Source organism: Nerophis lumbriciformis, linkage group LG14 (genome assembly GCF_033978685.3).
Source record: "Nerophis lumbriciformis linkage group LG14, RoL_Nlum_v2.1, whole genome shotgun sequence".
Lineage (NCBI taxonomy): Eukaryota > Metazoa > Chordata > Actinopteri > Syngnathiformes > Syngnathidae > Nerophis > Nerophis lumbriciformis.
Window position 1 is genome coordinate 39,496,664 of NC_084561.2, and position 27,754 is coordinate 39,524,417.

The following is a 27,754-nucleotide window of genomic DNA, read 5'->3' on the forward strand; positions in this document are numbered from 1 at the left end:
GCGGAGATGTTGTGTTTAACTTCCGGTTAGTGTTTTTATTTTATTTTGAAAAGGAAGGTATCTATTTCCGAACGTAATTCATAATTCAATGCAATGTGTCCAAGATACAACACACTCCTTTTAAATTCCACCAAATTACAAAAAAAATAATGCGCATTTAAATCAAGTAGCTTTATTCGTTGTTGTTTAAAACTATTATTTTAGTTCCATACGTCATTACTCAGGGAGTGAACACGTGACCTCGCCACTGTCCAATCCGGTGGCAGAATCGAAGGGCTCGTAATTTTGAACAGATGGAGAAGTGACGACGCAAAGTATTAACATTAAATGCTTCGTGTAGGGAAATAAGTTCACAATGGTCGCGTTTTATCATTCGCTGAATTGAATTGACACATTCTGGTAGTTTTGGGATAAACATGAGTTCGCATATCATCACTCCTGGGCCGTACCGAGCTACGAAGTTGGTAAGTTAATGCTCGCCAAGCTAACCTTGACAATACTGCACGTTTAACGACCAGTCTTTCGATTTAAGGCATTTTTCGACGAATCTGAAAGCAAAATGTTAATTCACGCTTGGTTTTGCTACCTGTTATATAAAGTCGTGAAAATAGGAATCCAGACGAACACTTAAACTATCCATCCAGTTTCTACCGCTTGTCCCCTACTATTTAGTCTGCAAATAAAAGTTCATTCATTGACTCATATGTATTTGCAGTATGCCCGGAATGCCACTTAAAAGTATTGAAATGACTATTTTGTACGTTGTACTATTTCCCTTTGCATAAGTTATCAACAAAAGTAGCAATAAATCAATCAAAAGTTTATTTATACAGCCCTAAATCACGAATACCATGAATTGATTAACGTGGACCCCGACTTAAAGAAGTTGAAAAACTTATTCGGGTGTTACCTTTTAGTGGTCAATTGTACGGAATATGTACTGTACTGTGCAATCTACTAATAAAAGTCTCAATCAATCAATGAAAGTGTCTCAAAGGGCTGCACAAGCCACAACAACATCCTCGGTTCAGATCCCACATCAGGGCAAGGAAAAACTCACCCCAATGGGATGACAATGAGAAACCTTGGAGGGGATCGCATATGTTGGGGAGCCTCTACATTAGAGATGCGCGGATAGGCAATTATTTAATCCGCAACCGCATCAGAAAGTCGTCAACCATCCGCCATCCACCCGATGTAACATTTGATCAGAACCGCACCCGCCCGTTGTTATATATCTAATATAGACGATACAAGGCATTAGTGAGGTTATAAAGCTTTTGCCTGTTAAAGAAAGGAGACTGATCCAATGCAGCACAGACATTCGCGTGCCACGCTGTCACGGCCCAGACACACACCAGTGCGCAATCATATGGGAGCCGCGCTGAGCGCACCTCCAAGCGCGTCTCGCTGCCGGCGACGGCCGGGTATGGGCCCGACGCTCCAGCGCCATCCATTTTCAGGGCTAGTTGATTCGGCAGGTGGGTTGTTACACACTCCTTAGCGGGTTCCGACTTCCATGGCCACCGTCCTGCTGTCTATATCAACCAGGGTGAGCCCCACCCCTTTCGTGAGCGCACTGCGCGCGGAGTGACCCTGTTACGCGCCCCCGGCAACAGGGGTGGCGGGCAGGTAAGCTGCTTACCTGCTGCGCGTGACGCCGGCCGCGGCGAAGGCGGACGAGGCGGGGTGTCGGTGCGGTGGGCGCGGTGGTGACCCTGGACGTGCGTCGGGCCCTTCTCGCGGATCGCCTCAGCTATGGCTCCCGGTGGGGCCCTCTCGGGGGAAGGGGCCTCGGTCCCGGACCCCGGCGAGGCGTCCCTTCTCCGCTCCGTAAAAGTGTCCATCTCTTTTTTTTTTTCTTCTTCTGTTGTGGCATATGCAGCAGGTGCCTGCTCGTTTTTCGTATGTGGGTAACAACATTTAACTATGTATATATATTTCCGGATTGGTTTAACTGCCACCCGCCTGAATCTATTTAAAATCAATTTTTTTTTTATTTCAACCGCCCGACCCGACCCGCGGATAAAATCTAATTTTTTTTTATTTCAACCGCCCGATCCGCGGATTATCCGCGGATCGGGCGGTTGTGTCCGCAAACCGCGCATCTCTACTCTACATACATGACATTTGCAAAGTTACAAAAGATTTAACCCTTGTGTAATGTTCATATTGTTGTTACTCAGCCAGCGTTTGTGGGTCTGATGGACCCGTTGCATTTTGTGGCTTTTAATGCCTCACAATCAAACACTTTTTTGTTAAAATACTGAACAGATGTTTATTGGGATAGTGTTTGATTGTGAGGCATTAAAAGCCACAAAATGCAACGGGTCCATCAGACCCACAAACGCTGGCTGAGTAACAACAATATGAACGTTGCACGGAAAATTTCTCTGCCAGTTTCTGCATCCCACGGGTATTCTTCTTTTGTGTTTCTGCACCTGTGGTTCCCACACAAGGTTGCAACATTGTTTGTCAACACTGTCTGCTCTCATTTTCTCGCACATTTGACCCTCCGATGTTCTGTGTACCTACACTCTGTCCTCCTCCTGTCTAGGCCTGCTGCGTGTGTGTGGGTGGGTGGTTGCGTGTGGTCCACAGAACATACATTTTCACACTTCTATTAGCCCCGGGTCCAGTGGACCCGGACATCTTATATGTAATATAAATGTGTAGGGGGGGTGTATGGTGTGTGGTCATTAAGTATGTATTCTGATATATGTTCTTCACAGAAAATGAGCCAAAGTCAGTGAGTCTCAGTTTGAAAAATTAATTGTATCATTTTTCTTTTAATAAAAAATGAAAACGGGTCCCACAGACCCGAACACCACACAAGTTAGTATTATTTGTGGATGATACAACAGTGTTCAGGAGAGAACACACAGAAGATAATACAAATAATAACAGAAGAAATGAACAAAAACAGACTATCTTTGAATCTCAGTAAAAGTAAAATAATGCTATTCGGTAACAGTAGAAGAGAAAGTCAAACACAAATACAGATAGACGGGGTAAATATTGAAAGGGTAAATGAAAGCAAATTTCTAGGTATAATGATTGATGATACATTTAACTGGAAATCTCATGTAAAAAAATATACAACATAAAGTAGCAAGAAATATGTCAATGAATAAAGCAAAACATGTTCTAGACCAAAAATCACTTCATATTCTCTACTGCTCACTAGTGTTACATGTCTGAGTTATTGTGTAGAAATATGGGGAAATAACTACAAAAGTACACTTCATTCACTAACGGTGTTACAAAAAAGATCAGTTAGAATAATACATCATGTTGGATATAGAGAACATACAAACCCTTTATTTATTGAATCAAAAATACTGAAATTCCACGACATAGTGAATTTGCAAACTGCTAAAATTATACACAAAGCAAACTATAATCCACTACTCAAGAATTTACAACAATTCTTAACAAAAGAGGAGAAATATAATCTTAGAAAGAGATGTAATCTAAAACATTTGTACGCACGTACAACACTTAAGACCTTCAGTATATCAGTATGTGGAATTAAATGATGTAATGGATTAAGCAAAGAAATCAAACAATTAGGGCTGCGACAACTAATCGATTAAAATCGATTATAAAAATAGTTGGCGATTAATTTAGTCATCGATTCGTTGGATCTAAGCTATGTTGCGCAGAGGCTATTTACCGTATTTTCCGCACTATAAGGCGCACCTAAAAACCACAATTTTTCTCAAAAGCTGACAGTGCGCCTTATAACCCGGTGCGCTTTATATATGGATAAATATTAAGATTCATTTTCATAAAGTATTGGTCTCGCAACTTCGGTAAACAGCCGCCATCTTTTTTCCCCGTAGAAGAAGCGCGCGGTGCATGCTGGGATATGTGACGTTTCATTTCCATTTGTGTGTTTATGTAAAGACCCCAAAATGGCTCCTATTAAGTGTGTTGTCTGTCTAATTATAAATAATGCAGACGAGGCGTGTTAACTGAGTTCTCAACGTTTACTCACAGCGTGCTCATAACCACATTCTAACTCCCAGCATACAACAACGCTTCTCAGGGCTACCGCGCATGCTCGTCAATATCGTTGAATGCTGGGTAGTGTAGTTGTTATATTTGCTAGCTCATAACATCACATTAAAAGACACGCTTACGCGCTTAATTCAATACTCGCCGTCATTCCGGGTGGATTGACAAAAGACCTCCAGCCGCTAGATATTGGTGTCAACAGGGCATTCGAAGCTAGACTGCTAACTGCGTGGGAACAATGGATGACAGAAGGCGAACACACGTGACGTTCACCAAGACAGGGAGACGGAGACAGCGCCAGACGACATTTTGGATCCCACATTTGCCCAACTTTTCAATTCGGACAACGAAGGAGAATAATTCGAGGGATTTATGAATGAAGAATAACTTCAGAAAGTGAGCGCTATGTTTATTTTGTGTGTTGTGACATTAACGTTCGAGCAACATTATGTTGCTATTGCTCTGCACTATTTTGAATTTTACTATGTTTGTGATTGCACATTTGCGTACATTTTGGGAGTGAACAGAGTTGTTAGAACGCTGGTTTTTAATATATTATTAAAGTTTGACTGACCTATCTGACTGTTTTTTTGACATTCCTTTAGCGCAGTTAGATGCGGCTTACAACACCGGGCGGCTTATAGGTGGACAAAGTTTTGAAATATGCCGTTCATTGAAGGCGCGGCTTTTAACCCAGGGCGCCTTATGGTGCGGAAAATAACTTGGGCATAGTTTTCTCACTAAATTGTCCTTGTCTTAGTGGAATGAGGTGACCCGTCTGTTCCGGGCCGGTATGCCCGTCAAGAAGCACCGGCAGAGCTTAAGGAATCACTCCTCCTGCTTCACGGCCTCTGCGGCTGTAGAATGGCTGCATCAGTTGCTCTGTAGCAACAGCAACTTCGGCCCTGATGTCACCAGGCAGCAGACAGTCCAGCTGCTCAAGAAGTTTCTGAAGAACCATGTAATAGAAGATGTGAAGGGCCGCTTTGGAACGGAGGATCTGGAGGACAACAACACGCTTTACAGGTATTTTTTTAAAATTTTTTAGCATAAACCAACCCCAATTTTCAACGTCTTACATAATATAGAGTATTTGAGCTTGCATTGTTCATGTCTTGTCCATTTTCAAAGATTTCCATACACCTCTCCGCTGAAGCCTATCCCTTGTCCAGCTGCGCCCTCTGCTTCCAAAAATGTGAAGAAAAGGCCCTCACTCAGAGACAAAGACAGTTTCTTCAGGTTTAAAAGTGTTAAGAAAAATGAGGATACAGAGGTAAGCTATACTGAAAACAAATAATTTCTCTAAGCTTTAAAGGGGAACATTATCACAATTTCAGAAGGGTTAAAACCATTAAAAATCAGTTCCCAGTGGCTTATTTTATTTTTCGAAGTTTTTTTCAAAATTTTACCCATCACGCAATATCCCTAAAAAAGCTTCAAAGTGCCTGATTTTAACCATCGTTATATACACCCGTCCATTTTCCTGTGACGTCACACAGTGATGCCAATACAAACAAACATGGCGGATAGAACAGCAAGCTATAGCGACATTAGCTCGGATTCAGACTCGGATTTCAGCGGCTTAAGCAATTCAACAGATTACGCATGTATTGAAACGGATGGTTGTAGTGTGGAGGCAGGTAGCGAAAACGAAATTGAAGAAGAAACTGAAGCTATTGAGCCATATCGGTTTGAATCGTATGCAAGCGAAACCGACGAAAACGACACGACAGCCAGCGACACGGGAGAAAGCGAGGACGAATTCGGCGATCGCCTTCTAACCAACGATTGGTATGTGTTTGTTTGGCATTAAAGGAAACTAACAACTATGAACTAGGTTTACAGCATATGAAATACATTTGGCAACAACATGCACTTTGAGAGTGCAGACAGCCCATTTCAGGCGTGCTAAGAACATATATTTTTCCACGATTTCAGCACTCAGGTTAACCATACCTAAATAGACACAAAATACTGCATTACACAAGACTACCCGAATGTACTCGAATGATTGAAAAAAATAAATGTTTTTAAGCTAAATTATTGGTAAACACAGTTTATGTATAATAATTTACGTAAAACCGGGAGTAATGAATAAAGTTTTCATCAATTAATATATTCTGTAGACATACCCTCATCCGCTCTCTTTTCCTGAAAGCTGATCTGTCCAGTTTTGGAGTTGATGTCAGCATCTGCTTTGAGTGTCGCAGGATATCCACACATTCTTGCCATCTCTGTCGTAGCATAGCTTTCGTCGGTAAAGTGTGCGGAACAAACGACTGACCATTTCGTCGGCTTTCCCCACAGCCTCGTATTTTGAACAAATTTCGTCCAATTTCTTGCCACTTTCGCATCTTTGGGCCACTGGTGCAACTTGAATCCGTCCCTGTTCGTGTTGTTACACCCTCCGACAATACACTGACGAAAGTGAGAAAATGGCGGATTGCTTCCCGATGTGACGTCACGTTGTGACGTCATCGCTCCGAGAGCGAATAATAGAAAGGCGTTTAATTCGCCAAAATTCACCCATTTAGAGTTCGGAAATCGGTTAAAAAAATATATGGTCTTTTTTCTGCAACATCAAGGTATATATTGACGCTTACATAGGTCCGGTGATAATGTTCCCCTTTAACCAGGTGCCTACTGCTGCAGAAAAAGTTACTGGCAGGCAGAAACCATTGTACCGTATTTTCTTGAGTTTAAACTGCGTCGTAAGCGTGTCTCTTAATAGGAGCCGTTTTGGGGTCTTTACATAAACACACAAATGGAAATGAAACGGCACGCCTTGCGCAGTCATATATCCCAGCATGCACCGCGCGCTTCTTCTTCTACGGAGGAAAATGAAGTCGGCGGCTGCTTACCGTAGTTGCGAGACCTGTTGTGGCTCAATATTAGTCCACATATAAGGCGCACCGGATTATAAGGCGCACTATCAGCTTTTCAGAAAATTGGAGGTTTTTAGGTGCGCCTTATAGTGCGGAAAATACGGTATACTTCAAGCGTGTATATAAAACATTGATGGAGATTTTGGGATGTTTTTCAGAGCCTTTTATAGGGGGAATAGAGCAAATCCCCTTACCTCTATTGTTAGCTGACTCTTGCTGGCGTTTGAGTTAGAATGCATTAAAAAAGAAAAACTTGTCTCACATAAGATTTGTAAGTGATAGTCAAAATTCCCCCAAAAAGTGCAGTTTTCCTTTCATTGGATTGTCAATCAATGTTTATTTATATAGCCCTAAATCACAAGTGTCTCAAAGGGCTGCTATTTATTGTGTGTTTGTTAGTGATGGGATCGGCAGTTCTTTTGACTGTACTAAATCACTAGAATCAGTTCCTTAAATTGAGTCGTTCAAAAAATTTGTTCACCGAATCCCCCCCACCCCCCCCAAAAAAAAAAAATAGGAGGGGGCGTGCGTAGTACAGTACAGTGCAGACATTCGCGGGAGAAGCAGCAAATAGGGTGAACGCGAGTCCCTACACAGCTCTGTGCATGCAGTACACCAGGCAGTGAGTGACTGACACAGCGCCACAGTCAGCACAGTTCAGTATGTGAACCTGAATCACTTCTGCAGCAGCAGTTCTGTGTGCAGGTCGGCGAATCATGAGTCAGTCAGTAACAGCTTCCCCAGCGGCAGATCTCGGTGTGTGTCAGTTCGCGAACGACACAAGCCCTCAGCACCCAATGAACGACGTGCACAGTGACTGAACGAGAGCCTTAATGTGACGTCCTCCTCCGCGACACAGTCAGTTCTTTGTGTCAGTAGGTTCGCGAGTCCTGATTCTGTCGTTCACTGAGTGATTCATGTCGTTAATCCGCGGTGAACGAATCGTTCGCTCAGTCCTTCCCCCCCGCCCTCATGATGAGTAGCTGGCTGCGTCGTTCGCCGACGTCGAGGGTTCAGTGAGTCACAGAATGCGCCAGTTCCACTCATACCGGCATGGTCGCGGCGGAGCTCAACTGAACTGAGAAAGGAACGAATCAGTTCATGAAGTGATTCGGTTCAGTACGTTCACTCAAAAGATTAGTTCGTTCGAACGAATCGTTCGCGAAAGACACAACATTAGTGTTTGTACACACAATAAATAAAACCGTAAAGTTTCAAGATTAATATAACAACAAATTTTGGAAAATAGGTTTTTGAATAATTGGAAGAAAGTTAAAGGGGAACATTATCACAATTTCAGAATGGTTAAAACCATTAAAAATCAGTTCCCAGTGGCTTATTATATTTTTCGAAGGTTTTTTCAAAATTTTACCCATCACGCAATATCCCTAAAAAAAGCTTCAAAGTGCCTGATTTTAACCACCCGTCCATTTTCCTGTGACGTCACATAGTGATACCTACACAAACAAACATGGCGCATAGAACAGCAAGCTATAGCGACATTAGCTCGGATTCAGACTCGGATTTCAGCGGCTTAAGCGATTCAACAGATTACGCATGTATTGAAACGGATGGTTGTAGTGTGGAGGCAGGTAGCGAAAACAAAATTGAAGAACAAACTGAAGCTATTGAGCCATATCGGTTTGAACCGTATGCAAGCGAAACCGACGAAAACGACACGACAGCCAGCGACACGGGAGAAAGCGAGGACGAATTAGGCGATCGCCTTCTAACCAACGATTGGTATGTGTTTGTTTGGCATTAAAGGAAACTAACAACTATGAACTAGGTTTACAGCATATGAAATACATTTGGCAACAACATGCACTTTGAGAGTGCAGACAGCCCAGTTTTCATCAATTAATATATTCTGTAGACATACCCTCATCCGCGCTCTTTTCCTGAAAGCTGATCTGTCCAGTTTTGGAGTTGATGTCAGCAGGCCAGGGAAGCTAAGGTCGATATTCTTCTCTTGATCATCTTCGGTGGCATAAGGGACGGTGTGAGCCAAGACATCCAGGGGGTTTAGCTCGCTCGTCTGCGGGAACAAACTGCCGCCATTGCTTGCCGTGCTACCGAGGTCCTTTGTCCCTGAATTGCTCACACACTCCGGCAGATTCAATGGGGGTCTGGCGGCAGATTTCTTTGACTTTATCGTTGGAAATGCATCTGCTTTGAGTGTCGCAGGATATCCACACATTCTTGCCATCTCTGTCGTAGCATAGCTTTCGTCGATAAAGTGTGCGGAACAAACGTCCAATTTCTTGCCACCTTCGCATCTTTGGGCCACTGGTGCAACTTGAATCCATCCCTGTTCGTGTTGTTACACCCTCCGACAACACACCGACGAGGCATGATGTCTCCAAGGTACGGAAAACAGTCGAAAAAACGGAAAATAACAGAGCTGATTTGACTCGGTGTTTGAGAAAATGGCGGATTGCTTCCCGATGTGACGTCACGTTGTGACGTCATCGCTCCGAGAGCGAATATTAGAAAAGCGTTTAATTCGCCAAAATTCACCCATTTAGAGTTCGGAAATCGGTTAAAAAAATATATGGTCTTTTTTCTGCAACATCAAGGTATATATTGACGCTTACATAGGTCTGGTGATAATGTTCCCCTTTACAATTTTAGCATGCATTAAAATTATTAATGTAATAAATGATACTTTAATTAAACCCAGTCTGAAACCAGGATCAACTCCTTTTTATGTTTTGGGTGATAATGGTAACGATTTGTTAAAAATACTTCTGGTTAGATGATCAGACAAATTAACCGTTCTTATTGATTATTATTTTCCTATGAAATGTGTATAATGTGTTTTTTATTTCTTTATTCTCTGTGTGATCCTTGCATGGCTTGTAATAATCGAGACGATTAATTAAACCTACAAAACATGTTTAAAGCTTTTTGTACCGATTTGGAATCATAAAGGACGCACAGTTTTTAAGCAATATTTCATTCAGTACATTTCAATGTAAAACATGTTCACTTCCAGGCAACTGTCAATCCTGATCGTCACTCAGAGGAAGGAAAAAAAGAGCAGCGGGTACACCGACGAGAGCTAACCGGTGAAGATGAACGTAATATCTGGAGAGACACTACTCTGACCCAGTAATAACACATCAGCACATTCGCATCTCAAACACATTGAGTGTAATGAAGTCCCAAAGAATATGGCACTGGTCGGGTAAATTATTTTCTGTCTTTTAGCCTCCAGAAGATTCTTGGTGTCCCATCTCTGGAGGAAGTTTTAGACCACCGTTGCATAAACCCTCAACACATCATTCATAACATGACTAAAGTCAATAAGCATGGGGTGGTAACTCTGGATGACAAAACTGGTATGTTCTTAGTTTTCTTGTGTTTAATATTGTTTTCACTCATCTGCCCAATTTGCTAGGTACTATAGCTTATTTAGTGTCACACATCATACATTGGATGTAGCCTAGAGGTTAGATGCTGAGGAAACTTTTAGAAGGTTGGATTCTTTTGCGCTTAAATGTACCTTCTGAGGCAGACCTGGGCAATTTAAGGCCCGGGGGCCACATGCGGCCCGTTAAGCTTTTCAATCCGGCCCGCCGGACATTTCCAAATATTTGTTTTAGATCTTTAAGATGGAGACTGTAGCTGTCATTATGATGTGCAGTGATGTTTTCAAATGACCGTAAGTCTTGAACTATACAAAGTATTTCAATGGTTGGAATCTGCGCTTTTGCATGATATACTATGGTAATCTAATTAGTTACTATGGTAATCTAATTAGTTACTATGGTAATCTAAGTCACATCAGCTCAGACGAGGCACCAAGCAGTGTGGGTGGGGAGCATTTCCACAGAGTGTTTCCAGAGCGGCCAGCCTGAAATGCGGGTTTTTTTTTTTACAACAAAGTTCTAAAGCTTAGCGATATATCAGTTATATCAGATTGTAGATGGGTCTTTTTTTTACCGTTCGCGTTCATATTTCGCTGTGTTTATTGCATTTTGCTTGATTGTAAAATATGTCGATCGAAAGGGGGTGTGACGTTCATATGTTGTCAATATTCAGTGTTTTATCGTTCATAATTAATATCGTAAATCCCACATTCTTTATTTTTATTCAGTCAGAAAATGTAAAATTCCATTTCGTTTTTTAAGGCAGTCCGTCATAACTTTCAATCAGTTATTATTGTGAGATTTTGTATTAGTGTTCCTAAAAATCGATACACCGGCCCCCAGACACATTTGTTTCTCTAAATTTGGCCCCCCGAGGCAAAATAATTGCCCAGGCCTGTTCTAAGGACATTTGCCATGCCCAAGTACAAATTATGTAAGTGGTTTAAAAATAGGCACTCTATTTTGCTAGAAGTAAAATATGGGTGCAAAGATGGGTGTAGTGTGTGTATTAAGATGACCCCTCTGTTTACAAAACATATTTTTAAGACAAAATCTATCTCTTTTTAAATCATGTTTTTAATAACAGTTTAATTACTTAGTCAATTGTCTTGAAAACAGCATTATAACTCCTGTTGTTTAGACTGTGTTTACATATTTGCTTTGGACCCTAGCGATGATTAACCGGCAATCTAACCTTTCTAGATGACCTTCCTCATTGGGTTCTGTCCGCCATGAAGAGCCTGGCTAACTGTGAGTAGAAGCAAACATGACTGATATTTTAGTCTCAATTACTGGTAAATGTGAGATATACACTTTTGCAAGTGGTATCACTACTTGTAATCCGTTGACACTTTCTGTGAGAAGAAATGGAATTGAACACTGGGCGAGCTAGTTCTTTTCTTTTTACATATATTCTAGGGCTGCAACTAACGATTAATTTAATAATCGATTAATCTGTCGATTATTACTTCGATTAATCGATTAATAATCGGATAAAAGAGACAAACTACATTTCTATCCTTTCCAGGATTGTATTAAAAAAAAAAACAGCATACTGGCACCGTACTTATTTTGATTATTGTTTCTCAGCTGTTTGTACATGTTGCAGTTTATAAATAAAGGTTTATAAATAAATAAAAATTGCCTATGCGCATAGCATAGATCCAATGAATCGATGACTAAATTAATCGCCGGGGGGTTTAGCTCGCTCGTCTGCGGGAACACACTGCCGCCATTGCTTGCCGTGCTACCGGGGTCCTTTGTCCCTGAATAGCTCACACACTCCGGCAGATTCAATGGGGGTCTGGCGGCAGATTTCTTTGACTTTATCGTTGGAAATGCATCTGCTTTGAGTGTCGCAGGATATCCACACATTCTTGCCATCTCTGTCGTAGCATAGCTTTCGTCAGTAAAGTGTGCGGAACAAACGACTGACCATTTTAGTCGGCTTTTCCCACACCCTCGTATTTTGAACAAATTTCGTCCAATTTCTTGCCACTTTCGCATCTTTGGGCCACTGGTGCAACTTGAATCCGTCCCTGTTCGTGTTGTTACACCCTCCGACAACACACCGACGAAAGTGATATAATAATAATAGAATAATAGAAAGGCGTTTAATTCGCCAAAATTCACCCATTTAGAGTTCGGAAATCGGTTAAAAAATTATATGGTCTTTTTTCTGCAACATCAAGGTATATATTGACGCTTACATAGGTCTGGTGATAATGTTCCCCTTTAACCCTGAACGTACATTGAAAATACACGCAACCCTAACTCAAAATGCCGGACATTTGAGGCATTTAAGGAACTCCGCCCTGACAGCACCGCAAAAGAGGACATGTCCGGTGAAAAGAGGACGTATGGTCAGTCTATCGTAGCCCGTTAGCTGCTATTATGCCGTGTGTTGTGCCTCGGTGTGCATTGTTTACACAACGTGCGTTACGCTACTTAATATGTTCGGTACACCTCCGAACCGAACCGGATCCCCCGTACCGAAACGGTTCAATACAAATACACGTACCGTTACACCCCTAGTATGCTTCTGTATGGACTCCAGGAAGTTTAGTAGTCGCCTTGGCGTCAGCTAATGGGGATCCATTCAATAAACAATAATTTAACTGCCAGTAACCATTTGTTTATTTCCAGGGCCAAAGTATGACAGTGCACAGCCATCCTATCCAGGTTTTGAAAGGGATGTCTTCAAAACGGTGTCTGATTACTTCTACAGCCTTCCACAGCCATTACTCACATACGAACTATATGAACTGTTTATCAATGTGCTGGGTAGGTACTCTTCTAATTTGGTCACTTTTGACCATTGCAAAACCTGCTGTCTAAACCTTGTTTAGTTGTGTGTTTTGATTGCTAACAGTGGTTTTTGTTGTTGTTGTTTCGTCTCTCTGTGGAAAGCTAACTGTGCTTGCTGTGTTGTCTTTGATTCTATATGTACATGTACAGTACAAAATGTAACTAACTGAAGGTTCTCTCTCTCTTTTGCTTGCACTGACCCTCTGCCTGTAACACGCTTCCCCCCTCTGTCTTCCTTTCTGTCACCTTCCAGTGTATTGTGGGTATGTTGCAGCACCCACTGCGCACACCCGCGGCAAACGAAAGAAGCACGACCTTCCGTCAGCGCCCCCTCCCGCCAAGACATCATTTCGCTCCACAGAATGTCTCCTCCTGTCGCTGCTCAGACAGGGAAGTTGTGATGAGACCGAGTCGCCGATGAGGGAAGTGCTTAGTGGGAAAGTCCAGTCCAAATTGGCTGTGCTGAGTGGAAACCGTGTTAGTGCGGACAATGGTCAGTTAGGAAGCAGCTGCATGAACCTGAGCACTGCTGGATCCTTGAGGCAGCAAACCAGGAGCTGCTCACTGGAAACGATCCTTGATGACTCAACCTCTCTGACAAGGCAACCAATGTTTTTGTCCAATGATAGTTTGGCGTCTTCCAAGAGGAGCCAAGATAACGACCTTTGGGCACCTCTCAGTTATTCAGGATTTACTTCTGCAACAACAACTGTTCCATCGCTAAGTGCTCCACAAACCTACAACAGACGCTCCATAGATTCTGTTGCAACGCAGTTAGCAAAACCGAGGATGTATAAATTGCGACCACGGAGTGTGGGCAGCTGTTTGGACATAGTTGTAGAGACCAATGAAGAAGACATTAAAGAGATGAGGTGGAAAGGCCGTGCTGCAAGCTGCCTAAATGTAAACACCTCCGGGGAACAGCATCACTCCCTTGTAACTCCACACCTTCCCTCGGCATGCACCAAGACACTCTCCGGCTTTCCGTCTTCTCCTGCAACCAAAGCACACTCGCCTCACGCTATTGCAGAACCTAGTAAGCCCAGACTGGCTTCCAGCACGTCCAGTCTTTGGACCTTGCCGCCACCTGCTGTTGTTCGCCGTTGCCTCAGCTCTCTGGATGTGTCCAAGCGGCCTCGACTCACTTCACTGCATAAACAGTCTGCTTGTGTGCCCACTGCCAGCACGCAGCCCCCTCTACCGAAATCTGAACACAGTAAGACCTCCCCTATACCTTTCTGTGTGTCTGCCGATGTCTAATCCAACTAACCAACCATGTAACAACCTAACCACGCTGTGCCAGTGTGTCTCAAAATGCAACGCTTGCTCAAGTCAGGGTAAAGAGAGGTTGTTTGTAGACAATGATTGTTATGACCTATTATGTACAGAATGTAAAAGGGCCATACAGCTACCGTATTTTCCGCACCATAAGGCGCCCTGGGTTATAAGCCGCGCCTTCAATGAACGGCATATTTCAAAACTTTGTCCACCTATAAGCCGCCCCGTGTTGTAAGCCGCATCTAACTGCGCTAAAGGAATGTCAAAAAAACAGTCAAATAGGTCAGTCAAACTTTAATAATATATTAAAACCAGCGTGATGTGGGCGCGCATGGAATCGTATATCAACATGGACGGAGCTGCGTGAAAAAAGCCACCCGGCCTCTTCGCGTAAACTTAAACTTACCTTAACCACTCGCTCATCTTTTCTTCATCCATCCCTTCGAGTTAGCTTTTATGATGACGCCGGCTGGAAAGGTCTCTTTTGGCAAGGTCTTCCTTTTGAATATCACCATGGGTGGAAGTTTCTGGCCAATTAGCATGGCAAGCTAGAACCACAGTGAAGGATGACTTCTCATTCCCTGTGGTGCGAATATTCACCGTACGTGCTCCCGTTGTATCCACAGTGCGGTTCACAGGAATATCAGTTGCTGTGAAATAGTAATCCGTGTGCGGATGGAGAGATTGCGTCTTTTCATGAACCGGATCCCTGACGCTTAGTAGGAGCCATTTTGTGGTCTTTACAGATATAAACACACAAAGGAAATGAAACGTACCGGTACGGTAATATCCGCGCGCTTTTTCTTCTTCTACGCGGGCGGGTGGTTGCTTACAGTAGAAGAAGAAGCGCTTCCTGTTCTATGGGGGCGGGTGCTTACCTTGGCGGTTGCTTGCGTAGAAGAAGAAGCGCTTCCTGTTCTACCGGGAAAAAAGATGGCGGCTGTTTACCGTAGTTGCGAGATCGAAACTTTATGAAAATGAATCGTAATATTAATCCATATATAAAGCGCACCGGGTTAAAAGCCGCACTGTCAGCTTTTGAGTAAATTTGTGGTTTTTAGGTGCGGCTAATAGTGCGGAAAATACGGTATTTGGTAAATATCAACATTATAGAAGAATGTTCATTTAATTAGTTTAGAGTAAAATAGCTGTGAGGCAGAGAATCAGTGGACCGATTATGTACGATTGCTGTGCTCCACATGTTCATCCATATTTTGACCATATTATTACAAATCCCTACTTGATTCATCTTCAATTTTAAGTGTAGTTTGATCAGCCCTCCTAACAATGGTCAATCATCCATTCCTTTCAAGAAATTTAAATTCATGATTGACTGCACCAAACAACACGTTTGTGCAATGTTTGACAATGCAAGAAAGCTCACAGTTGATATATTACCGTATTTTTCAGACTATAAGTCGCAGTTTTTTTTTCATAGTTTGGCCGGGGGTGAGACTTATACTCTGGAGCGACTTATGTGTGAAATTATTAACACATTACCGTAAAATATCAAATAATATTATTTAACAAGGCTGGAAAGCGAGGGTACGCCCAGTGGAAGTAGGCTGCAGAGGGTTCGTGGCCACCTCAACATCCAGGCTCCTCAGGGAAATGGGAGTGCGAGGGAAGGCCCACCGGCAGGCAGTGAAAGACCTCTCAAAAGCCGCTGAAAAGGGGAGTCAGTGGCTGTGGGTCAAGCGAAGGGACTCCACCTGGGCTTTCAAGTGAGTGATGGCATCTAGGGAGTGATCCTGGGAAGCTGGGACTCACTGCTGAACCCTCTGGAGGTGTCGTGGGCCTATCAGCGAAACACTGATGAAGGGGGGCGCCCACTTGATAACCCAGAGGATGCCTTCACTCACTTGACCATCCCACAAAGTCGCATAGGTGTCTCAAGTATGCATTAGGAGATTGTAAAATCTAGTCCTACACAACAGACCTTTATCTCATTTACGTAAGAGACAAAGCGTATATCAGCAATCATCACACACACACACACACACACGTCATGGGCTTCAGTGATAACCGAAACCATCTTGTCCGGATTCAGAAAGGCTGGAATAATTGGAACTGCAACTGACGATGACTCTGACGTAAGCGACGTACCGATAGAAGAGGAAGCGGCGCATTGTCTACCTTTGGAGTTGGCAGAGTTGTTTAGAAGCGACACCGAGGAAGAAGATTTCATGGGATTTAGCGATTAGGAGTGACAGATTGTTTGGTAAACGTATAGCATGTTCTATATGTTATAGTTATTTGAATGACTCTTACCATAATATGTTACGTTAACATACCAGGCACGTTCTCAGTTGGTTATTTATGCCTCATATAACATACACTTATTCAGCCTGTTGTTCACTATTCTTTATTTATCTTAAATTGCCTTTCAGATGTCTATTCTTGGTGTTGGATTTTATCAAATAACTTTCCCCAAAAAATGCGACTTATACTCTAGTGCAGTGGTTCTTAACCTGGGTTCGATCGAACCCTAGGGGTTCGGTGAGTCGGCCTCAGGGGTTTGGCGGAGCCTCCGCCACGGAGTTAAAGAGACATCCGACTTATCGTGTAAATAAAAACTTCTCCTTATCAGCGTATTACGGATACCCCCAAACAATGTTCCCTCTAATTTTCCATCTGATTTGCAGGTTTTTTGATTGATCGATTGAATCTTTTACTAGTAGATTGCAAAGGAAGAGAATACATTATATGAAACAGTACAGTACATATTCCGTACAATTGACCACTAAATGGTAACACCCGAATAAGTTTTTCAACTTGTTTAAGTCAGGGTCAACGTTAATCAATTCATGGTAATGTATGTAAGGTGTATAATTTGTTGTGAGTTTATGCACGGTGTTGGTTTTGTTCTTTGAACAAGGTGATATTCATGCACAGTTAATTTTGTGCACCAGTAAAAAAACATATACCGGTAACTTTTTCTTGAATTGAAAAAACATTTTATTTTTCACTAAAGAAGCGTTCGGTGAATGCACATATGAAACTGGTGGGGTTCGGTACCTCCAACAAGGTTAAGAACCACTGCTCTAGTGCGACTTGTATATGTTTTTTCCCTTCTTTATTAAGCATTTTCGGCCGGTGCGAGTTATACTCCGGAGCAATTTATAATCCGAAAAATACGGTAATAATAATAATAATATATTTTATTTGTAAAAAGCACTTTACATTGACTAAACAACCTCAAAGTGCTACAGTGTATTTTTTTTAAATTTTTTATTATTTTTCTATTTTTATTTTTTGTGTCCTGTCCAGCTTCTCAGGCAAATCATATAGTTGATGTAGATGCCCATGTCGGCTGTTCAGATTTACTTTAGCTACAGTGTATTAAAAAAATAAAATAAATAAAAATAAAAACTAGAACAGCCAAATAGCTACAACTAGTATGCATATATCTTAAAAAAAAGGCTTTTTTTAAAAGAAGGGGTTTTTAAGCCTTTTTTAAAAGCGTCCACAGTCTGTGGTGCCCTCAGGTGGTCAGGGAGAGCGTTCCACAGACTGGGAGCGGTGGAGCAGAAAGCCCGGTCTCCCATTGTTCCTAGCTTTGTCCTCGGAGGTTGGAGGAGGTTAGCCTGTCCGGAGCGGAGGTGTCGTGTGGAGGATTTGGGGGTGAGCAGTTCTTTGAGGTAGAGGGGGGCATTTCCATGGAGGCACTGGTGGGTTAGTAGGGGGAATTTGTATTCAATCCTGAGTGTAACAGGAAGCCAGTGAAGGGATTTGAGAGTTGGTGTGATACGGTCATATTTCCGCACTCTCATCAGGATCCTAGCAGCACTATTCTGTATGTATTGCAGCTTCTGGATATTAAGCTTACAACACCATTATATGATACTGATTTCTCTGGCTGTACCTGTCTGTGTGCATGCAGGCCTACTCCAGCCTCACAACGAGCGCGTGGCCATCGAGGCCCTACAGCTGTGCACCCTCCTCCTGCCCCCGGCATCTCGTAGGAAGTTGCAGCTCCTAATGAGGATGATGTCTCGCATCAGCCAGAACGTGGACATGCCCCGCCTGCACCCTGCCATCGGCACCCGGACCTTGGTGAGAGAGAAAAGTGACGCATTGTCATATTTTGACACCATTGAAAATAAACTGAAGCACAAAATGACACGATGGTATTCTGGAGGGAACAAAATCAGATGTTTAGATTCCTCAAGTTGAGGAAATAAAAACATCTGTCATGCTTATGCTTGTTTGTATACATTTTTTTAATAATTATTATAATCCATAATATACTTATTTGTTAGTCAGCAGCAGTGTAAAATAATTGCAAGACAGCAGAATACGGTGATGTTTTTCTGTATATAAAATTGAACATTTAATTTTTTCACTTAAGTCTTCCTTTGTTCCTATAATTGTATTTTTCAGATGGTGCACTCGTTTTCAAGCTGTGTTCTTGGCAGTGCTGAGGAGTGCGATTTGGACGAGCTGTTGGCCACTAGGCTAGTTTTTTTCCTTATGGATCATCAGCAAAGCATCCTGTCAGTTCCAGATTATCTACTCACTGCCATCCATGACCATGTGCAGTACCTGCGCACAGCTCAGGTACGTCTGAATATTGTCACTCACTATTTATACTTAACAAAATACAAATGCAACATTTGTTTTTCTTTATACGTTTTCTACCAATTGATATATAACTGTGCTTATATTCACAAAATGATTTATTAGGCTCACAGATGAGCTGCAGCCTATCCCAACTGACTTTGGGCGAAAGGTGGGGCACATATAGACAAGTGTCTGTGTGTATAGTAGATATATACACACATACTAGAGATGCGCGGTTTGCGGACACAACCGCGGAGTCCGCGGATTATCCGCGGGTCGGGCGGTTGAAATGAAAAATAATTAGATTTTAAATAGATTCAGGCGGGTGGCAGTTAAACCAATTCGGAAATATATATACATAGTTAAATGTTGTTACCCACATACGAAAAACGAGCAGGCACCTGCAGCACGCCACAACAGAAGAAGAAAAAAAAAAGAGATGGCAACGCCGGTAGCAAACGTGGTACGCGACAAACTAAACAAGGGAATACTAAAGACCAGGGGGAAAAAAGGCCAGAAAAGTTCAGCGTGGACTCGTTTTTATGAGGTTGTAAATCAGGATGATAGTAATGCTGGCTACGTGATTTGCAAGAGCTGCGACGCTGTTTATGTCTACGACAGTCACAAAACCGGGACATCTAACATGGTGCATCACATTTGTGCAAAACCCCGAATCTCCACAAACACCCTGAACATGAGCAGTTTCGTCCGCCGTGATCCCAGAAGAGTGCCACAGGATGTTAAAACAAGGCTTACAGATGCATGTGTGAACGCAGCTGCCTGCAGCAGTTTGAGTGGCGCGAGCGCGCTTGGAGGTGCGCTCAGCGCGGCTCTCAGATGATTGCGCAATGGTGTGCGTCTGGGCCGTGACAGCGTGGCACGCATTGAATGTCTCTGCTGCATTGGATCAGTCTCCTTTCTTTAACAGGCAAAAGCTTTATAACCTCACTAATGCCTTGCATCGTCTATATTAGATATATAACAACGGGCAGGTGGCGGATGGCGGGCGGGTGCGGTTTTGATTAAATGTTAGTTCGGGTGGATGGCGGATGGTTGACGACTTTTGTGATGCGGTTGCGGATGAAATAATTGCCTATCCGCGCATACACATACAGTCGTGGTCAAAAGTTTACATACACTTGTAAAGAATGTAATGTCATGGCTGTCTAGAATTTCCAATCATTTCTACAACTCTTTTTTTTTTGAGATTGAGTGATGGAGCACATACTTGTTGGTCACAAAAAACATTCATGAAGTTTGGTTCTTTTATGAATTTATTATGAAAATGTGAGCAAATGTGCTGGGTCAAAAGTATACATACAGCAATGTTAATATTTGCTTACATGTCCCTTGGCAAGTTTCACTGCAATAAGGCGCTTTTGGCAGCCATCCACAAGCTTCTGCTTGAATTTTTGACCACTCCACTTGACAAAATTGGTGCAGTTCAGCTAAATGTGTTGGTTTTTTGACATTGACTTGTTTCTTCAGCATTGTCCACACGTTTAAGTCAGGACTTTGGGAAGGCCATTCTAAAACCTTCATTCTCGCCTGATTTAGCCATTCCTTTACCACTTTTGACGTGTGTTTGAGGTCATTGTCCTGTTGGAACACCCAACTGCGCCCAAGACCCAACCTCCGGGCTGATGATTTTAGGTTGTCCTGAAGAATTTGGAGGTAATCCTCCTTTTTCATTGTCCCATTTACTCTCTGTAAAGCACCAGTTCCATTGGCAGCAAAACAGGCCCAGAGCATAATACTACCACCACCATGCTTGACGGTAGGAATGGTGTAACTTTTCTCCTCCAAACATATTGCAGGGTATTGTGGCCAAAAACATCACTTGGACAAAGATTAGACCTTCTGGAGGAAAGTTCTGTGGTCAAATGAAACAAAAATTGAGCTGTTTGGCCACAATACCCAGCAATATGTTAGGAGGAGAAAAGGTGAGGCCTTTAATCGCAGGAACACCACCCTACCGTCAAGCATGGTGGTGGTATTATTATTCTCTGGGCTTGTTTTGCTGCCAATGGAACTGGTGCTTTACAGAGAGTAAATGGGACAATGAAACTTCCAAATTCTTCAGGACAACCTAAAATCGTCAGCCCGGAGGTTGGGTCTTGGGCACAGTTGGGTGTTCCAACAGGACAATGACCCCAAACACACGTCAAAAGTGATAAAGGAATGGCTAAATCAGGCTAGAATTAAGCTTTTAGAATGGCCTTCCCAAAGTCCTGACTTACCGTATTTTCCGCACCATAAGGCGCCCTGGGTTATAAGCCGCGCCTTCAATGAACGGCATATTTCAAAACTTTGTCCACCTATAAGACGCCCCGTGTTATAAGCCGCATCTAACTGCGCTAAAGGAATGTCAAAAAAACAGTCAGATAGGTCAGTCAAACTTTAATAATATATTAAAACCAGCGTGATGTGGGCGCGCATGGAGTCGTATATCAACATGGACGGAGCTGCGTGAAAAAAGCCACCCGGCCTCTTCGCGTAAACTTACCTTAACCACTCGCTCATCTTTTCTTCATCCATCCCTTCGAGTTAGCTTTTATGATGACGCCGGCTGGAAAGGTTTCTTTTGGCAAGGTCTTCCTTTTGAATATCACCATGGGGTGGAAGTTTCTGGCCATTAGCATGGCAAGCTAGAACCACAGTGAAGGATGACTTCTCATTCCCTGTGGTGCGAATATTCACCGTACGTGCTCCCGTTGTATCCACAGTGCGGTTCACAGGAATATCAAAAGTCAGTGGAACCTCGTCCATGTTGATAATGTTCTCTGGCCGGATCTTTTTTTCAGCTATCTTGTTTTTACAATATGCACGGAAAGTAGCCAGCTTTTCTTGAAAGTCTTTAGGCAGTTGCTGTGAAATAGTAATCCGTGTGCGGATGGAGAGATTGCGTCTTTTCATGAACCGGATCCCTGTCGCTTAGTAGGAGCCATTTTGTGGTCTTTACAGATGTAAACCCACAAAGGAAATGAAACGTAATATTCTCGCGCTTCTTCTTCTTCTTCTACGCGGGCGGGTGGTTGCTTACAGTAGAAGAAGAAGCGCTTCCTGTTCTATGGGGGCGGGTGCTTACCTTGGCGGTTGCTTGCGTAGAAGAAGAAGCACTTCCTCTTCTACGGGGAAAAAAGATGGCGGCTCATTTATGAAAATGAATCTTAATATTAATCCATATATAAAGCGCACCGGGTTATAAGGCGCACTGTCAGCTTTTGAGAAAATTTGTGGTTTTTAGGTGCGCCTTATAGTGCGGAAAATACGGTAAACGTGTGGACAATGCTGAAGAAACAAGTCCATGTCAGAAAACCAACAAATTTAGCTGAACTGAACCAATTTTGTCAAGAGGAGTGGTCAAAAATTCAAGCAGAAGCTTGTGGATGGCTACCAAAAGTGCCTTATTGTAGTGAAACTTGCCAAGGGACATGTAAGCAAATATTAACATTGCTGTATGTATACTTTTGACCCAGCACATTTACTCACATTTTCATAATAAATTCATAAAAGAAGCAAACTTCATGAATGTTTTTTGTGACCAACAAGTATGTGCTCCAATCACTCTATCACACAAAAATAAGAGTTGTAGAAATTATTGGAAACTAAGTTTACATACACTTCTTTACAAGTGTACGGTATGTAAACTTTTGACCACTACTGTATATGCACATTAAGTATTCATGTGTGAACCAAATTATTTTTGAAACATGAGCTTTGGTTTACATATATTGTACTTCAACTATACTGTCATACTTCACTTAATTGAAAACAGGAGCTAATTATGCGTTTGTACTTTATTTACACACACGCCACCTTGTGGTCAAATGAGGCTTATTATGTATGAATTTCCACAGATCCCAGTAGACAACGCCGTTGTTGATGGTGGCAACGCAGTGTGCCCTCCGCTGCCTTTGTTTACGTTCTGTCGTCAGATCAGCGGTGCAGAGTTTGAGCAGCAAAGGTTAGCATCTTCCCAGAAGGCCATGGAGGAGTTACTGGAGATGCTGGTGACGGACCAAAACATGACTGAGAAGGACAGACGCAAAAAGTTGAAGCAGGTAAAAACAAATATTATGAAGAATAAAGCGTCCAGGTCTAGTTTGTGGATTTGTCTTTTGCTGCTTTAAAGGAGAACTTCACTTTTTTGGGAATTTTACATATTGCTATGAAAGACATGACGACGTACAGTGTGTATTTTTTTTTTTTAATGCAGTTTAACTCCTAAACAAAGTCCCCTTACAGCGCCCACAATACTCCATTTCGTGACTTGACTATTAACCAAGTATTAGTTATATTGTTATTATAAGCGCTAACGCAGACAAACTAAATATAGTCCAGGGTTTCCCGCAGCGCTTTGTTGTTAAGGTGGCCGCCTTAACAACAAAGGGCCACCGCCTAAACTAAAGTCTTAAAAAAAAGAAACATTTTTATTTTTTTTATTTTTTTTGTCCTGTCCAGCTTCTCAGACAAATCATATAGTTGATGTAGATGTCCATATCGGCTGTTCAGACAGTGCGGGTTAGCAGAAAGGTGTTTAGCAGGTGAGCATAATGCAGCGGACGCTCCCCAAATTATAATAAACACCTCCCAGTCAACTTCTAGTTACATCACTATGAGCCCGTTGACGTTCTAGAAACATAAGCGGCAGCTCAGCTCGCTCGCAGTCCTTGAGGTGAAGGCTAATTAGCTTTTAGCGTAACGTTAGCTCATTTTGCGGTGTGTGCATGCGTGCGTGCGTGTGTGTGTGTTACGGACAGCAAAGCCCTGTCTGTCTGAGGGAAAGACCAGCATTATTGACCTACAATTAACAACTAAGTTATTTCACTTTATCTTTTTCTGCGTTGAAGCAGCAAAAAAGGACATGTTTAATGAAGAGTGTCTGTTTCTGATAGTTGATATAATAATGTAACTGCATCATAAAGCCTACATGAACTCCATGGTGTGTTCAGGGATGAATAGTCTCTCCTATTGCTATTGTGCTATTTTTTTTAGCTACAGTTATATTAATCATTAGTAATGTAGCAGCCTAGTTTTGAATGGCACATGTTGATTAAAATATAACATTTACATAATACAAATCAACCGAAGGCTTCCCAAATGCTGTAATAAATCAAGCATGATGAGTTGAGCATATGTCAGCATGTGGCCCCACTTTTAACTCTTTTTTTTCAAACGCTTATTGCAAACGCTTACTTACATACAGTAAGTCATTAATTTGACTTAGTCATTATTTTTGTCTTAGTACGTCAATATTTACTAAGTCAAAAATAATGACATACTTAGTATCTCAGGTAACTAGGACTGTTTTGTGTTTTGTTTTTACTTTACGGAAAAAATATCGAGATTGATATCGTATATCGCCATTCAGCATACGAAGCGGAAAACACAACAAAAAATTGTAGGCTTCTTCACGCGACGAAGCCGGCCTACTTCACCACAGTCTGTAGTCTATTGCCCCGCCCAGGCAGCGATGAGATGGAGACGTGATGGTGGCGACAGGCCAATTTACACTGTTCCTTACACCCACCCAGCCCCTTCCCCATCCGTTCACCTTACCTAACAAATATTCTGGGGGAAACACTGTAGTCCATGGGTGTCAAACTCTGGCCATTGAGGCGATATCAAATTAACACTAAAGCTGGCCCGCCGATTATATATTGCTTCCGGGACGCTACAAGGTGTGTGTGTGTGTGTGTGTGTGTGTGTGTGTGTGTGTGTGTGGGGGGGGGGTGGGGGGGGGTGTATTTTGTAGCGTCCCGGAAGAGTTAGTGCTGCAAAGGATTCTGGGTATTTGTTCTGTAGTGTTTATGTTGTGTTACAGTGCGGATGTTCTCCCGAAATGTGTTTGTCATTCTTGTTTGGTGTGGATTCACAGTGTGGCGTATATTTCTAACAGTGTTAAAAGTTTTTTATTCGGCTACCCTCAGTGTAACCTGTATCGCTGTTGATGAAGTATGCGTTGCATTCGCTCGTGTGTGCGTACAGAAGCCGCACATATCTTGTGACTGGGTCTGAACGATGTTAGAATGGATGAAAAGCTGACGTGACGATAGCTCGTAGAGTACGTTAAAGGCAGTGCATTTAAGGCATGCCCCCAAGACGAGATATAATGACTGATGAACACCTTTGTTCGATAATGAAGGTTGCCTCAGCCCAAAGCCTGAGCCCCGACATTAATGAAGTAGCATCCAAGAAAAGATGGCAGGTATCTGGCTTGGGCACATCAGATTAGATCAGTGTGTTGCAAACTGAGCAGTTTAAAGTCCTGAATGGTTGGTTTATTCATTGTTATTTTATTTTCAAATTTATTAGCCTGTGGAAAAAGTTAATGTTGATATTTACCTCAGAAGGCTGCAAATAGAAAAGAGGCATTCAATTTTTATTTAAATTGTATTTGATATGCCATTGATATTTTTTATTATTATTATTTGAAACTCGATTTTGCATATCACTATAAAGTTATATAAGCCTTGCTTGTTCAATATTCAATGCAAAACTTGTTTGGGTCCCTATTAAAAGGTTAATTTGTTCAACCTTGGCCCGCGGCTTTGTTCAGTATTAAATTTTGGCCCACTCTGTATTTGAGTTTGACACCCCTGATGTAGTGGCTCCATTTGTAATCCAAGTGTGTTTCAACATTGCGTTTTTTTTTCAGTTTCAGAAACAGTACCCTGACATCTATGCTCAGCGGTTCCCCCCCAGAGAGAAGGCAAGTAAGACTGACAACATGCCAAAGATTAAAGCTCCACTGCTCAGTATCAGGAAGACCAAAGTTTTCAGTATCAGGAACTAAACCGGCGACGGGTCTCACTGTTGCTGACATTCAGCCTCCAGCTAAGTACGCTGCACTATAACTGCACTCTCACACTGTTACCTTGGAAACCATTATCACTGTTTGTGCAACTCAGCTGGGATATTTTAGCCAGGTTTTAGTTAGGTGCCTACTTGTGTGTGTGTCAGTTGTACCTTTTTGGGAAATTAGAATTTTTGAGTTACCGGTACATAAATTATGGCAGTAGCTTGATATCAATGGCTTGAAAAGCAATTACGCTTATGTTTTGATTTACTGTTCATTTTCACACGGGTGAATTTTTATTCAAAATGTTCAGTGCTTGCGTGTACAGTATACGTGTGTTAAGTTTTCCAGATTGTTTAAGCTTTATGTCGTTTAAAGTCAGCTCGAATGGCATCTTAGTTTATTGGCTATTGTGTAGTATTGTTTTGCACTGGGTTTAGAACTTTGCAGCAAGCATAATTCAATGATGTTTTATTTATACAAAGGGTATACTCGTAACATAACAGACTCCTTTTCAGAAGGGTTTTATTAGACACCTGTATTTGTTTAGAGCAGGGGTCGGCAACCCAAAATGTTGAAAGAGCCATAATGGACCAAAAATACAAAAACAAATCTGTCTGGAGCCGCAAAAAATTAAAAGCCATATTACATACAGATAGTGTGTCATGATTAGCACTCCACACAAGTCAATAACATCAACAAAACTCACCTTTCATGCACAACCTTAAAAGTTTGGTGGACAAAATGAGACAGAAAAAGAAGTGGCATAAAACACGTCCTAGAAAGTCGGAGAAAGTTATACATGTAAACAAACTACGGTGAGTTCAAGGACCGCCAAAATTAGTAGGACAAAACGGCGCTCGCCAAATACTCGAATCAGTGAAGCGTGTTTAATATAAACAGTGTGCTTGGTAACAATTAGGGAGGTTTGTGTCATGTTTGTCCTCCTACAGAAACCATATTAAAACAAAAAAATATTTTTTTCCCCTCATCTTTTTCCATTTTTCATACATTTTTTGAAAAAGCTCCAGAGAGCCACTAGGGCGGCGCTAAAGAGCCGCGGGTTGCCGACCCCTGGTTTAGAGTATAAGGTTCATTCCTAAAACTTACAATCAAATAGTGCTTTTCGGGAATTTGAATTGAAATGCCATCTTGTATTTATTGATCCCATTTTTTTATTTTTATGAAGTATTATTTTATTAGTAGTTGGTTACCTCCATGATGCACTGCAGTGTTTATGAAGCCCAGTCGCACACTTTCCCTCTATGTCCTCAACTATGCAAATGATTGGGAAATAAACATTGAGCTGTTGGTCTTTGACTTTGTGTGTTACAGTACATTGGAGTGCACATACGAACACAAAGATGTGAAGCATTTGCATCGTATTAGGTATTTATTTTCTACATTTAAAACACTTCCTTGTGGTCCACATAACACACAAAGGCGGTTATTCAGTCAAACATTTTGTTGTACAGACCATCTTCTGTGGGCGGACTTTTTTTACGTGCCGAAAAATCCAAACGGCTCGTCTGGAGAAAGTTTGGAAAAAGGCAAGATTATTTTATAAATACCTCCGCCATGCCTCTATAGTTTAATTGCAATATTTTGGGACTTATGGGGATCACAAAAACACGTTAGTAAAGTTAGATTTGCATAATATTACCTATTGGTCTTGTATAATAAGACCCTTGTGTTACTTGGGATAAGGTAAACATCTGTTCAGTATTTTAACATAAAAGTTATTGATTGTGAGGCATTAAAAGCCACAAAATGCAACGGGTCCATCAGACCCACAAACGCTGGCTGAGTAAACAATATGAACATTACACAAGGGTTAAAGCAGTGGTCCCCAACCTTTTTTGCACCACGGACCGGTTTAATGTAGGCATTATTTTCAGGGACCGGCTTTCCACTCGTGTCAGATAAATACAGCAAAATTAAGTGCATGAAAAATACAACTCACTATAATTCTGAATTAGTGGACGCCCCGGGCTTGTTTCTTTGCAATGAGATGCAGATGGAAA

General features: G+C 42.0%; 1 protein-coding gene across 2 annotated transcripts; it reads left to right on the forward strand.

Moving 5' to 3' along the window:
- The first annotated feature begins 270 nt into the window (after positions 1 to 270).
- Positions 271 to 26,392, forward strand: depdc1a (DEP domain containing 1a). Of its 2 annotated transcripts, XM_061975540.2 has the most exons (12): positions 271 to 464; positions 4,781 to 5,046; positions 5,152 to 5,293; positions 9,904 to 10,019; positions 10,119 to 10,249; positions 11,483 to 11,530; positions 12,926 to 13,063; positions 13,341 to 14,303; positions 18,249 to 18,421; positions 18,749 to 18,925; positions 22,789 to 22,992; positions 25,590 to 26,392. In XM_061975540.2, exons 1-12 carry the CDS (start codon positions 417 to 419, stop codon positions 25,725 to 25,727), a joined length of 2,544 nt encoding a protein of 847 aa, XP_061831524.2. In that variant the 5' UTR covers positions 271 to 416; the 3' UTR covers positions 25,728 to 26,392. The 2 variants fall into 2 exon arrangements, with proteins under 2 accessions (XP_061831524.2, XP_061831525.2); XM_061975541.2 differs by lacking the exon at positions 13,341 to 14,303.
- The last annotated feature ends 1,362 nt before the right edge of the window (positions 26,393 to 27,754 follow it).

What these genes read in the sequence shown, in the direction of transcription:
- depdc1a (XM_061975540.2), top strand. Translation starts at nt 417, where the DNA reads ATGAGTTCGCATATCATCACTCCTGGGCCGTACCGAGCTACGAAGTTG. An exon ending in AGAGACACTACTCTGACCCA is followed by an intron (nt 10,020 to 10,118) that starts GTAATAACACAT and finishes TCTGTCTTTTAG; the next exon opens with CCTCCAGAAGATTCTTGGTG. An exon ending in CCATCGGCACCCGGACCTTG is followed by an intron (nt 18,422 to 18,748) that starts GTGAGAGAGAAA and finishes TGTATTTTTCAG; the next exon opens with ATGGTGCACTCGTTTTCAAG.